At 44.9% G+C, this 14,438-nt stretch overlaps 1 protein-coding gene and 1 long non-coding RNA gene across 2 annotated transcripts in view; both read right to left on the bottom strand.

Annotated features, from left to right (window-relative positions):
* Window positions 1-14,438, bottom strand: part of LOC127611874 (uncharacterized) — a 139,560-nt gene that overhangs the window by 63,491 nt on the left and 61,631 nt on the right. The window lies entirely within an intron of this gene.
* ube2f (ubiquitin-conjugating enzyme E2F (putative)) lies at window positions 5,394-14,429 on the bottom strand. Its single transcript, XM_052082660.1, has 10 exons — window positions 14,202-14,429; window positions 12,999-13,175; window positions 12,879-12,908; window positions 12,079-12,144; window positions 10,530-10,597; window positions 10,058-10,128; window positions 9,790-9,847; window positions 9,663-9,695; window positions 8,828-8,890; window positions 5,394-6,223 (listed from the first exon to the last, which is right to left on the bottom strand). Exons 2-10 carry the CDS (start codon window positions 13,111-13,113, stop codon window positions 6,173-6,175), a joined length of 555 nt encoding a protein of 184 aa, XP_051938620.1. The 5' UTR covers window positions 13,114-13,175; window positions 14,202-14,429; the 3' UTR covers window positions 5,394-6,172.

Raw genomic sequence — 14,438 nt, 5'->3', positions numbered from 1 at the left:
GTTCAGAATCGATTTTCATAATTTTTCAAAAAGCGAAGGTGAAGCTACCACTTTTCTCCAGGGGATGGCAGCACAGAGCCAATTTGTTGTACTGAGTATTGGATTAAAATGTTACACATTATATATATAGTGTATATATTTACACACACACACTATTTTTGGGGGTGAAGGAAAAACACCAATAACCGTGATATTGAACCGTTAATCACAATACAATCAATATTCGTGCTATAAATCTAATAATCGCTCAAATATTGCGATTTGAATCGAATGGTAAAAGAATCGCCCCACCCCCAAGTATGTGTATCTGTGTATCAAATAACCAACACAAAAGATTTGTGATTTTTCTATTGGTTGAGAAGCAGTGACATACATCCACATTTGTGGTGCATGATTTTTTTTTTTTTTAAACAAAATCATCTGTAAGCCATTGATTTTCAAAGGTAATATACAATGAGTGTGAAATGTTCTTACTCATCGAGACAGTTATCTATGTGTTGTTCGGCTTCACCATTTTAGTCTTGTTGCTGGTCGGGGAGCAGCTGCCGCTTACAATCTAACAATCGACGCATTTTCCACCAGCGGAACGATGAAATACAAGCAGAGGTAATTGTTAGCCGGCAAGCCCGTAAATCATCGGGCTTGTTTCGCCGAGTGGCGAAATTGGATGCAGGCTGGAAAGAACAATGCATCAGGATGTTGGGTGAGAGCAAGTTTGAAAAGTGAGACCGGGCAACGAGACGGAGCGAGGCGCCAGGCGAGGGAACGAGCGGCGAGCGCCCGACGCCCACCAGGCCACAACAACAAACAAAAACAGACACACGCACACAACACATGCACAATGCGTGTTGTTCATAAAGGAGTAAAGATGAGACTCTGACATGTGATTCATCTCTTACTGTCTGGCCTCTGGGCTGCCTGACATGATTAATAAGGTTGACCGTGCCGCTCCAAGAACCGCATCAGCCGGAATTCCACAGGCGACCGTCCATCCATTTTCTATCGCGCTTGCCCTCATTAGAAGCAAATTCCAGCTTCTCTCCCCATTGACTTTCTGGTAAGAGAAGCTGGGTGCACTTTGGACTGATCACTGGTACTGATGCTAGCAAGGCATTAGTCCAAAAGGTGCACGTTTACGTTCCTATGTTGTCTTTATTTAATTCAAGCTGACCACCGGAATATCAATGAGAACCACCATTCAGCACCAAAGGCACTTATCACTAATCACTAAGTCGCATTTGACCACACTTAAAGAGCACATACTTAACAGCGATGGTGGTCCTTTACGCACGTATTGCACATTCAACTGAACTAATAGGTAACTATGCATAAAAGACAGCCAAGGCACTCAACAAAGAGTTATACATTATAGAACCAAAATGGGAGCTTTGGTATTTAGTTTGAGCACTGCGGAAGTGACGGCGCAAATCACGCTTTCAGCTCGTTGACAACTGCGACTATGTTGATTTATTTTCTTTATTATAGCTATGATATATATATATTTTATTTTAATATAATGTATGTAAAAGATGTTAATGGGATTTCCTGATGTACTATATGTGATCTGTTTTTTTAAAAAAACAACAACAAAAACGTTGCCAACTCACGTGTCTCCAACTCCCATAGCAGACCACACATGGTGGATTGTAACTGGTCTTGTCGGAAAATTGACGACGCGCAGCAACATTTCTTGTACTGGCTGCGTTTAATCGTCTCAACCACACAGCCTGACGAAAAGGGCAGAAAACAATGTCCTCCCGTCAATTATTGAGTGACACATCGTAGCCCCTCCCCATGGACATCAAGAGAAAAATGGCCGACACTTAACACAACTTACCTGACGAAAATAGCCGAAAACAATGTCCTCCCGTCAATTCGAGTAATACAACGTGCCCCTACACAAATTATATGGCCAACATTATGAACATTATATTTAAATACTTAAACTTGTGAATGAAGACAAAAGTTTCTTCCAGCTCTAAAAACACTTACCTTACCTCTCTGTGGATATCAAGAGAAAGGGGGGAAAGTCAAAGGCGGGAGTTGTACTTAAAAGAGGTGGTGCCACATTAATTAATGAAGTAGGGGAACGCATAAACATTTTTGTTCCCCCCTACCCCCTTCAAAATGGAGGCTATAGTAAAAGACCACGTCGGGTATTTATCATTTCACAGATTTGGTGTAATTATAATGCATTCTCAAGTTGTATTTTTTTTAGTTTGCGTCAGCTAAAGACAAAAATGTTAAGGTTTATTGCATTGTCATAAAAATATTAATACTGTAGTTAAGTATGCCAGCTAAGGAAAAACAATGCTCCTGTTGGTTATTATATGAAAAGATTTATTTTATTTTGAGTGACATCTAAAAAAATATTTCTTCATTTTATTTGAGTTTATCAAATAAAAAATAAGCAGCCCAATTATGTGTCGTGAAAACCAGAATAGGCCAATGATTATTTTTAAATAAAAATGAAATAATTGAAGTCCTAAAGTTCATCTTTATTTTGTTTTTCTTAAGTCTTAATTCTTATACATTGCTGTAAAAAATGCACCAGTTAATGAAAGTGGTAAAACTGTCATTTTAATGCCAGGCGGGGGTTGCTGACGTCGCGGAATTATTTCTTATATCATTCGTGCCTTTAGGCACGCGTCAAGTCAATCATCTCACCATCATCATTATAAAGCGACATTGATTGCGCTGTAACCATTTGAATGATAACATGCTGTTTGTCCTCGTCGTCTGGGTTGAGAGCAGTATTGGCTGCATGCAGACCATTGCTCTGACAAACGAGACATCAATGAAGCCCATTAATCTCGTCCTTGATAACTTTGGCAGGTTTGTTGTCCACACAAATCCTTTGGAGGCTTGGGGTTGGCCCCTCATTAATTCCTCACAAGCAAGCGCAAAGTTGGAAAAGCTGCTTCCCAAGTGGCGAATGGATTTTGTCGTCATGTTTTGTTATCTTTTGTTTCCACAAGCGAGGCAGAAAGGGGAAGTGCAAGTATGGTAGCACAGTCGCTGTCTCATTATCTGCCGTGGCTGCCAGTCTTCACTGTCACGGACCAAGCGTTGGCTTTGATTCTATTTCTGACACTTGACAATTCCCTGACAGCCTGACGGACTGTGAGGGGGGGAAAAAAATGACCAGATTGACAGGAGGGCTGCAATCCAGACCAGGATCCACTATCTATGGCTCATCCTGGATTTCTTTTTTATTATATATTCTACTAGCTGTTACTATTGTGTGTACACTTTTTTCTCAACATTTTACTCAATTCATGAGAAACTATACAGCATCGGTGTCAAACTCAAGGCCCGGGAGCCAGATCCGGCCCGCCACGTCATTGTATGTGGCCCGAGAAAGCAAATCACGTGTGTCAACTTTCCTTGATCCTTGCTAAAATCCAGAACGAAATGTCAAATTGTCATTGGTAATAAATAACGTTGAGATTTTGGGAAGACGTAACTCAGAGGGTGGCCCTCGACAAAGAATGAGTTTGACACCTACTTCACAGCATCCCTCAATCTTTACTGAAATTGTTGTCGTTCACATTTTCCTTACAAAAGTCACAATTCCGATTAGACTTCATTAATAGTAACTTTTTTTTTTAAAAAGATATAATAATCTTAACGCTGGTCATTCCAAAAAAGACATCCACCGTGTGTGCAGGCACTCACAGCAAGATAAAACTCCTTTTAAGCAAACAAGGCATTGGTTTGTTTGCATTTTCTTTAATATTTCTTTTTTTACAAAATGCAAATACAATCTGAGAGAGCTTTGAAGATTTCGAAGGACCGGCTGTCAATCTGAATTCTCGTGCATGCAGACAGCTTTTCTCAAACGGCAGAATCGCAAAAAGGCAACACAACACAGCGTCAAATGAAACGTCGGACGTGCGTTGCGACGTCAGAGCCGGCCGGAGTAAGGCCAAAACCAAGACTGGGCTGGTGGTCCTGAACGTCCTTCACATTGGCTTTATGGGAGCCACAAACATGCCCGACATTTACTTTCGCACTTTCAGTGTCCTGATTCATGTTCCGCCTTAAACAGGACACGTTATGAAAATGTGCCTTTTTTTCCTGAATTGCTTCTACATAGAAGCAAAAGCACATCTTGTATGACTTTTTTTCTGTGAAATGAGTTGTTCGAGGGCTCAGAAAAGTCGCTCAACATAAGTTACAGTGCAAATGTTTGCAACGCTAGGTACCTCTTGCTTGTGTCGCAATGCCCTAGCTGCGCCCCTGGTCGCCATGGTAACAAAAGCTATTCTCGACAAGAGTGACAAAGAGCAAATTTCACTTTGTGAGGACACTCGGGAGATGTTTAAAATTGTGTGTGTGGTGTGGCGGGGTAGGGGGGGGCATGTCAGTGACAAAAACAATCATTAATGCTCGTTAGCGGTGGACTATAAAGGGGAGCGACACAGCACGCGAACAAGTCATACTTCTCCCAATGCTGAAACTGTCTCCACACACGTGTATGTTGAACTTGCATCTTTCAACTAGTACCGTTTCTGCAGATGTGTAAACGTAGAGCATAATGGATTGGAGGGGGAGGAATAGCGCTTTGACGCTCCAAAGTCAAGGACAGAGCGGTGGCATGATGCTGCCGAGAGATACTTACTTTGCATGTGACACACGCTCTCTGCACACGGGATTTCACCGGCCAGGTTCTAAGAGCTGTTGTCAATTTGGCAAAGAAAAAGCACCATTTGCGCAAATGAACAAGTTGCCTATTAGCATTGTCGGCTACACACGAGCGCGCATATTCTGCTTTATTTTCCAGAAGAGTGTGAACTCACCCTTGTTAAAATGTTCCTGTGCAAGTATGAAGGGGGGGGGGGGGGGGTCAAAGTACTGTCAAAGTACAGTTCAGTAGTATTTAACTTGAAGTTTGCTCAGTTCAAAATGTGCACGATACAATGGCTACGTGGTTTCAAATTTGACGACAGAATTAGAAAAGGCGGCCAACGGTAAATGACTCCAAAAGGTCGCAGGACTGGTGGAAAATTGTCAATGTTTCTTTTTGAAAGGAGTGCAATATTTTATCCATGGTCATCTTAAATGGGATTTTGTATTAAGAGGGTGCAGGGGGGGGGGGGGGTATCCTCTTTTTCTTGACCCATTCCAAGTATACATTGAACTGCACATGAGCGGTGAGCTATTTACGGACATTGCCCACCAATTACAATTATTGTAATTTATTCAGAGGGACAAACTTGTCACAGATCAGATGACTTCTTTTTCCATTCATTGAAATAATTCTGGAAAATCAAGCCTCGTCTATTTCTTTTGTTGCTTGCTGAAAATGTCATTTGGGCAAAACTGTCAACATGCGAATGAAATTCCAAACAATGAGATTGATAATCTCATAAATGGAGGACTCTGTGGAATTTTTCCTTCCGCTCTTGGTCAAAAGACGCATTTATTTTTGCCGTTTTCAACCAAACAGTGACTTCAGTACGCTCTTGTGTTTTAGCCTCACCTCATTGATACATTTTGTCTGATTGTGAGAGGCATGGTTGACATAAGCATGAAAACAAGAAAGGGAAATGACAAGAGTTGTCTCCCATTTTGCACATTGAGGTAACAAAAAAAAAAAAAAAAAGTGGGTATCAAAATGTGCGTGTGAAAGACAACAAATGAGGACGCTGCGGTGCTGATCATTCAAACGCTGTCTGGTGGGGGCCGGGCAGGTCGCGTGTAGCACGTAAGGTGTCCACAAAGGTGTGTGAATATCTTCAGATTACATCATGTCAACTCGCATGCAATTTTTTTTTTCCTTTCTGCCAACACAAACACTGCAGGCACTGGAACTGAGAACGTACATAACTCTTCTCTTGTTTACTCACTTGAAAACACCCCCCCCCCCCCGGCCCCCCAAGAAAAAAATAGCGGCCGGTCACTCACGGTACGTCTACTGTCTTGGCGTCAAGCGAGCGGCGCCAACGTGACATCTCTGAGAGTACAATAAAAGCGTCGTGCTTTGCGTTCCTTGCTCAAACGTGCGCTTCCCATGTCCGTCATGTGTCGAGGTTTATTGCGAGAAGGTGAGCAGAGCGCGACGTTCAAGACGACCGGCCGGCTGCTGATTCAGTGTGGACTTGAGAGAAAAAGCTGAGGCAAAGGTGGAGCAGCTTGCGAGCAAACTTGCCGCGGCCCCGTGCGTCTATCATCTGGCGTAGTGCTTGATGTAATCTTGAACTTTGTTCCGAAAATCTTCCTGAAAGCAGACAAGAGGCGCAATGGTGTCAGGACAACAACGCCGGGGATTTGTCAAGGGATCTCACACACACACACACATATTTGAAGACAACATGCAGTGGATAGAAAAAGTTTCCGCACCCCTCTAAAAATATGACATCAGGTTGAATAATTGCGCAACTTCCGATTCCTATCGAGTTTCATCCGACCTCTATTTAAAAGCTTCACTTCTTCAATTTTTTTCTCTTTTGCACCCAATTGATAGCACGCTGCTTCATCAATCAAACAAGTACCCCCCCAGTCCCTCCCCACGTTGTGTAATCAGCAGCTCTTTGTGTGTTTTGCACAATTCCTAATTAACGTGTAACCGATTTATCATTGCGGCGACGAGCGCAATTATATCACGTCCCTGCACTCCGCCTAATGCAACATTTCACGTCAGCCTTTCCGTGATTCAAAAAAAAAAAAAAGGTGAAAGTAAACAGGAGTGACAGGAGTTGTGATTGTCCCCAGACGTAGGGCATCTCTTCAAAATCGAATTGCTTTTGGCCCTTTTTGACAATGGGTGGGAGACAACCGCAAGTCTCGGTGACTCCTGGAATCCCCCCCTGAGGAAACTATTGAGCGGCCTCCAACGAGCAAAGAGCTGAGCTAATTTTCTTCGATGCCCCCTTTGGCAAAAAGAAGAATATACTGTACAGGGATCGCTTCGGAGCAGCTCTTCGGTCTGTTTGGATTTTAGCCGATGATGTCGACAGTGGAAAAAAAAGATCCAAGTTAGGTTCATTAAAAATAAAAAAAAAAGAACCCCCACAAATCAGTATTTAAAGAAAGCTTAATGAGACACCACCTGGGGATCTAAAAAAAAACCCAAAAAAAAACAGCTCCACTTGGCAATTCATTAGCTTGAAGAAACTCTGCAGTCTATTAAAAACTTTTCGGCAATGCTCCAATCACGCAAGGCATTTATCACCCCTCTTCCCTAATTATCAGCGATTTCCCATCATGGCGGGGTGGGGGGGCGGGGAGAAAATAAACAAAAACCTCGGGGGGTGAACTGCTTCTCTAACAACTGCTGCGTGTTGAAAAGGAAGCAAAACGCAGGCCGGTGACGATAGAAACTCGGTGAAGGCCAGAATGATGCGGTGGGGGGAAAAAAATTAAAAATGAGGGGGTCAATGCCGGCACAATCCCGCAGGTCACCACTCATGAGTTGTGGAAGATAATTCAAATCGGAGGTAACTCGATTTGAAAGGGGGCTCACGCTCAGATGATGAGTTTTCATTTGTTGTGACTGCAGAGGCAGTCGGCCCGGTAGTCCAGTGGTTAGCACGTGGGCTTCACAGTGCAGAGGTACCGGGTTCGATTCCAGCTCCGGCCTCCCTGTGTGGAGTTTGCATGTTCTCGCCGGGCCTGCGTGGGTTTTCTCCGGGTGCTCCGGTTTCCTCCCACATTCCAAAAACATGCATGGCAGGCTGACTGAACACTCTAAATTGTCCCTAGGTGTGATTATGATGGTTGTTCGTTTCTGTGTGCCCTGCGATTGGCTGGCAACCGATTCAGGGTGTCCCCCGCCTACTGCCCGAAGACAGCTGGGATAGGCTCCAGCACCCCCCGCGACCCTAGTGAGGATCAAGCGGTTAGGTCGATGAATGAATGAATGACTGCAGAGGACCGCAAGAGAAAAGTAAAAGAGGCTTTTACCTCTCTTTTTTTTAAGTCTCTTTTCTTCTTCCTTCCCACACACTCGTTTTGGAACACGGCTTGCGGGTTTTTTTTCCAGCCAAATAGGTTTCACAGAATGAATGCCACAAGGTGCGTTTGAAAAGCGCACTTTTGACCAACTTTCATCTGCATAAAATCCGCTCTCAGGGACCCGTGTGATTACTGTACCATTAAATGTTGTCCACCTTTGCCGTTTACCCGCAAAAGCAAAAAGGCTCCAAAGTGAAGGAAAAAAGTCAAACAGAGAAATGTAAATATTTCCCGAGCTGCCATCTAGTGCTGATTAGACTTGCAAATTGTTGAGCTTGCCTTCCACCCAGCAGGCACCAAGTTAGATGAGAGTGCGGCGACGAGAGCTTTTAGAAAAAAAATACAACACACACACACACCATCTGTGGCCGCTCCCTGCCTACGTCTCCAGATAACGCGGTTGCTTTGCTCGCAAGCTAACGTCCAACTCATAACACCCCTTGCGAAGGCAATGCGACAACTACAGTCCAGAAGAAGTCAGTCACACTGCAGGCGTATCAGAAATTGGCACTTTCATTTTTATTCGATCCCCCACCCCCCCATGAATAAAGACAGACACGGCAGGAAGTGTGCCAAGCTCAAGGTTTTGAATCTCAAGTGGGACCGATTTGCCAATCCGTTATGCTGAATGTCCGGCCCCTGTGGTGAATTGCTTGATTTTTTTTGGGGGGGGGGGGGGGGGTTGAAAACGTTGAATTTGAGGAAATATCTTTACATTTTTGGAGTGAGAAAAATATTAGCCTGCAAGGCGTTCATTTTTTTAAGACGTTAACAGCGGAATGATGTGGAAGGAGATGACTTAAGGCTACTCAATAATTGTGAAGATCAATCAAGGACATTTCTGGGGAATGAAATGGCACAGACCCACCTTATCCCTCAAGTGATGTTCTGCCGCATCAATGTTCAACGGGTCATCAAAATTCAACAAGTCCTACGGGAGAGGAGACGTGATATCAGAAGAAGAAGAAGAAAAAAAAAAGAGAATCATCATGATAAGAGTGTCGTGAGGTAGGAAGTGGGTGTCGTCATCTCTCAGGGCGGACACAATTGGCAAATGGAAAACTCTTGAGCAGTCTTCCAGGACTTGCTGCCAAAAGCGCCAAATCTCATTTTGTTTCCTTGTTTGTATTTCACAAGCATCTCAAGGCGCCCCCCCTCCCCCTGCCACCCCCGCCATAATGGGAAAGATTATCCCCCCCCCCACCCCCCTTTCAGTTGTGATAGCGGCTCCATTGTGGCTGCCGAGCGAGACAAGCAACGACTCTTTTGGAACTCAATTACAGCTTGACTAATTATCAACGGCGTGACCGACGTACCGATCAACGTATCAACCGTGTGGATCAACGCGCCCGCGGGATGAACCCGCGGCGCAATCGGCAAATTGGAATCATCAAACTAACATCCAAGTGACTTTGAGGAGACAAATATGAGCGCACCTTTCGATCCCGGCAAGACCTTTGAAAATCATCCTCATTAGCGTGCGCCGCTTTGCATGTGGATGATGCGCTTTGCACAAAATTGGAACAACTTGCGTGCCGGTCCGCTTGAATTCGCACGGATCAAAATGCGACCGTTCAACAAGCCTGATCAATCGCTTCCAAAAGTATTGGAACGATGAAACCATTTCCACCATCGATTAAAAATAATTATGTGGTTATGGGAAATTATACAGTAGTTCGGGTTGAAAAATAATAAGAACTTACGGTGAACAACGAGTTCAATCCCCAGACCACGTCCTATAGAAGGAAAAAAAAATTCCATTACGTTTGTGAATATCTCCAAAGTCTTGGAATTATCAGGAGTGGCTGAAAATAACATCTTGCAGTTTACCTTCAAGGTTCTGGTGGGGGCCCACCCTGTGCCGTCGATAGAATGTTCCCGCAATAGGCTGAAGTCAAAGAAACAAGGCGCGACTTGATTATTTAGGACAGCGCATTTCAAACGCCGCTTAATTGATTGGAGCAATTCAAGAAAGCCCCGACGGTGAATTCACATCACGCCTTGATGGTGCTTCTTTCTGGTCTTCCCCATAGCATGTCAAATTCATGCGGTGCAAATCAAATCCCACAGTCGTGAGTGCGGTGTTGGAATTGCATACCTCAGGCAGATCTCCCCGTTCTCGGTGATATTTGGATGCCATATTCTGGTCAGACATCGCACTTTTGGAGGCTGGAGACAAAAAAACAAAACAAAAACGCAGATGCGGCATATTTTCAAAGTGTCTCTTCATTTGCTCCTCATCCTGGCACAATATTTGGCTCAAATCCTTAAAAGCGCGTGGAGAAAACGGTCTCCTTTTCTTCCTTGCATCTCTCAAATGCTACTTTGGATTACCCCCCCCCCCCCCCACTCTGTTGTTCGGGTGTAATTGTGAATAGTACGGTACTACTGCAGCAATCTCATTTTCCCTCAAGGGATGAAAAACGGATCTCGATGAGGCCATGTTGATCTAGCTCGACCCACCCAACTGATGGCAAGCAAAGAAAGCAAACCTGGAATGCGATTGCGGCCGAACACAAACACAGCAGCTCGCAGGGCGAGATGACCTCGTTACAATTCGAGCCACTCACCACCATGTTGTAGGCTTCGGGCACGTTGATTTCAAACTGAAACCTGCCACTTTGGTAGTAACCTTCATCTGGAAGGAAGGAGGAGGGACAAATCGCGACATCGTAAATAGGCAGATAGGGGCAAAGCTTCATTGTAATTATCAAGAAATAATACAGGGGGGTGCGCAAGGCCTCCGTTTTGAATAGCCGAGCTAGTTTTCCTCTTGGAAACTCGGGCTCCTCATCGGATTCACTTAAGAAAAATGACAGCAGCCCCTTATAATGTGCTGATCTTTGCTCTTCGGCAAAGATTTTGCTTACGGAGGCTTTTGTGAAAACGAAGCTGGAGGTGTACCGACGATCCGTGCGACAGGGAGACAGATGACTCATCGAGAGACGTCACGCGCACGCGGCGTGCTAGCACAAATTTGGGGGAAACCTGATTGTGTCGCTTGCTCATGAGCCATTTTGCAGTGAGAAATATCGACATCCGGGCGGCCCGCTAGTCCAGTGGTTAGCACGTGGGCTTCACAGTGCAGAGGTACCGGGTTCGATTCCAGCTCCGGCCTCCCTGTGTGGAGTTTGCATGTTCTCCCCGGGCCTGCGTGGGTTTTCTCCGGGTGCTCCGGTTTCCTCCCACATTCCAAAAATATGCGTGGCAGGCTGATTGAACACTCTAAATTGTCCCTAGGTGTGAGTGTGAGCGTGGATGGTTGTTCGTCTATGTGTGCCCTCCGATTGGCTGGCAACCGATTCAGGGTGTCCCCGCGAGACGGCTGGGATGGGCTCCAGCACCCCCCGCAACCCTAGTGAGGATCAAGCGGTACGGAAGATGAATGAATGAATGAATATCGACATCTTTGACGGGGAAATTGTTTGGACTTTTTTTTTTCATTCTTTTGAACAGCTGACGTGCGTGTCTGCAACATGACCTGGGCACCGGAATCGGGCTGACATCCAACTTTCTGGGGAGTTCTCCGATTTTCACTTGTGCATATCAGGGCCGATGACTACGATCAGTTGTCAAAAAAGAATGATTTGTTCCAAGATTGACGGGCAGTGAAAAACATTGCAATAGTGGCAAGAACACGCAAAGGAGAGCGTGAACCGGCTGATGCTGTGAGCGCAGCAGCACATTCAGTTTGTTTGACCTCGAGCACGGCGCAGCTGGGAAACATGCTGAGAGAGCGCGGCTAACCCGTCCGCAGAGGCTTAACAAACTTTGTCGGAACACTTGAAAACATACGCGCTTGGCCTAAAAAAAAAAAAAAAACAATCACACGCGCGCACACACACACACACACACACACACAATGGCCCGCTGAGCCGAGCTGTTGGGGCAAAGCGGGTCATTGGAGGACAGCGAACGAGTGGACGTCCCCCTTGCCGCCCTGCCGACCGCTGCCACGAATGGAGCAGTTCACAATAAACAACATTGGCCAAGTGGTAAAAAAAAAATTGGACTTGTAAATTCACCAATGTGTTTTTTGGGGGGGCGGGATTAACAAGACCCAAACGGGAATTTATCAGTGACCAGCAGGAATGAGGGCGCTGAATGTTCTTGGCTTACCAGGAGACACTGCTAGCTGAAAATGGTGCAGCTTGTCTTCATCGGGGAAATTGGCTTTGCATGTACCTGGAATAAGACAGAAACAAATGCTCTGTTGGACGTGAAGGAAATGTTGAAATGTCATCTTTTGCAAACATAGACTGAAGATTAATCGAGTAAATGTGAACGCGTCCCTTTTGAAAGGGCAACTTAGGTTTCAAACCAGCTACACACCGCCCCCTGCTGTTTAGGGACATTCACTACAGACAAACTGGGACACGAGCAATTTTGGCACTTGAAATATTCAGATGAACGCCCATTCAACAAATAAAAATGGGAAAAAAAACAGGACAAGAGTAAGCTTGAAACTAGAGAGCATGTCTCATTTTCCTTCAGCATCCGGTATTGAAGTTGCGAAACCAAAAACTGAAGCGACTCCTGAGTGGAACCATACAAACTGCTCTTCTCACCAATAATCGTCCATTTGCGCCAGTCACGTCACATTTTTAGGGCAAGTGGCTACATTTCAAACATCCTGATCATCTTCACAAGCAATTGGGGAATATTTAAAGCTGAAATTTGTCAGCCAATCGGAATTAAAAAAAAAAAAAGCACAAAAATAGCCAGATCGGATTACAGGTTATTAAATCTGACACTTGGACCGGCGGTGGCAATTGAGCCCTAAAGAATCGTGAATGAAGCTCTACTCAAGACTGACATCTTGAGGGGGGGAAAAAAAATGATAAAGCGTCTTGAAGACGTCAAAGACATGTTACCCGACATGAAAGCACGACAATGGCGAAAATCACATCTTAACTTACTAGGAAGATTGGCTTCAAGTTCGGCAACTTCTGCAGGGAGACAAGAGTCAAGTGTCAGTGCAGTAGAAATTGGGTTGACGACAAGTGCATGTGAATGTGTTTGGATTGGAAAATGCAAACCTTTGGTAAGGAGACGGTCTCGAATGGAGACCCTGTGAGTGGCGTCGGAGACCCCGCCGGCCCGGCTCGTCTGTCCGCCGTCATTCCTCTTCAGCTTGCTGGACAGCGTGAGCATGGCTCCTGCAGCCCTGCTGTGCTCTGCCCCGCCCCCGCACGTTGCCCCACGACTCAAACTTCCTGTCACAGTGTCAATGACACACACAACATCATCGGTTTGTATCCTTTGAATCAGGGTGTCTAACCCTTGGTCACCCGCGGTTGCCCTCGGGGCACTATTGTACTTTCTGGTTGTATTATGTCACATAATTGCCGCTGTGTATAGTGACGGTATTGGTGAGTTGAACTAGTTAATGAATAAAAACTGGATTTGCATAGTTCATAGTGTTATGACGCATTCGTCTGTTTATTTTAGGATTGTTCACATCCACCACAACCGAAGGAAGTACCCGGAGAAAAGTTACACAAGTATGAGGATAACACGCACACTGGTATAGAGCAGAGTCAACCCCTGAACCTGAACAAATGCTCAAATTTAATACCCGATGAGTTGTGATTTGGAAGTCCACGGTTTGCGTTTTGGGCTTGATGAACGGCGCGTATCAAACTTGCAATAAAGTGTTTGTAAAGCAATAAAATGTGCAGGAACTATTGTTTACTAATCTTCATGTCATTATTTGATATTAAAGGCCTAGGAATGTTGTGTGTGGGTTATTTTTCATTCGACTATTGAGTACAGCTATGAGTTCACTGCCGTGTCATCATAGAAAATTAATCGGTATTCCGCTTTACATACACGACCGGGTTACGTCTGAGTCCAATTAATGGAATCTTCCACGTAGATTTCCCAGCTCGATTAAATCAGTTCTGATCTTGAGTCTTTCTCTGTCCAAAGGCTTTCTATTGAGACGTTGCAGTATTTTAACGAGGTTGGTGTTATCAGCAGTTTATAAATAGGCGATGTGGTTTACTGTTTTGTCACTACATCAAATATAACTAATAATAGCTATGTCGTTACCACAACTAGCGGAGATCGACTTCGGCAGCTTATAATCGTGTCTCGCTGGATAATGGCTCATTATATAAAAGCAGACAACGCGAGCACAAAAACATGTACTTGAATTCGTCCCAAGGCAAGTTTTCAAGTGATGTTCAAAACTATCCAGATCGCCGAATTAGCTTGTGTGTTATCCGGACGTTGTTTACCTTTAATCTGGGAGCTAGCGGTCCGTGCTACACCATAATCGGACGCCCTCCGTTCACCGAAACTCCCCTCGGTGATTAATTAAGGCACTGACGACTGTAAATGAAGATAGAATGTGATTTTGGGGAAGCCGGGGGTTGGAATGAACTGAGGGGAGCCTCAGCTGTCAGAACTTCTCTCCGGTATCATGCGGAGCGGAAGTGCGAGGACGTGCGCACAACATCTGTGTCCGGGTAGAA

The sequence above is a fragment of the Hippocampus zosterae genome, chromosome 12, assembly GCF_025434085.1.
Source record: "Hippocampus zosterae strain Florida chromosome 12, ASM2543408v3, whole genome shotgun sequence".
Taxonomy (NCBI): Eukaryota; Metazoa; Chordata; class Actinopteri; order Syngnathiformes; family Syngnathidae; genus Hippocampus; species Hippocampus zosterae.
The sequence above is the reverse complement of the archived record's forward strand: the minus strand, read 5'-3'. Positions and strand labels throughout refer to the sequence as shown.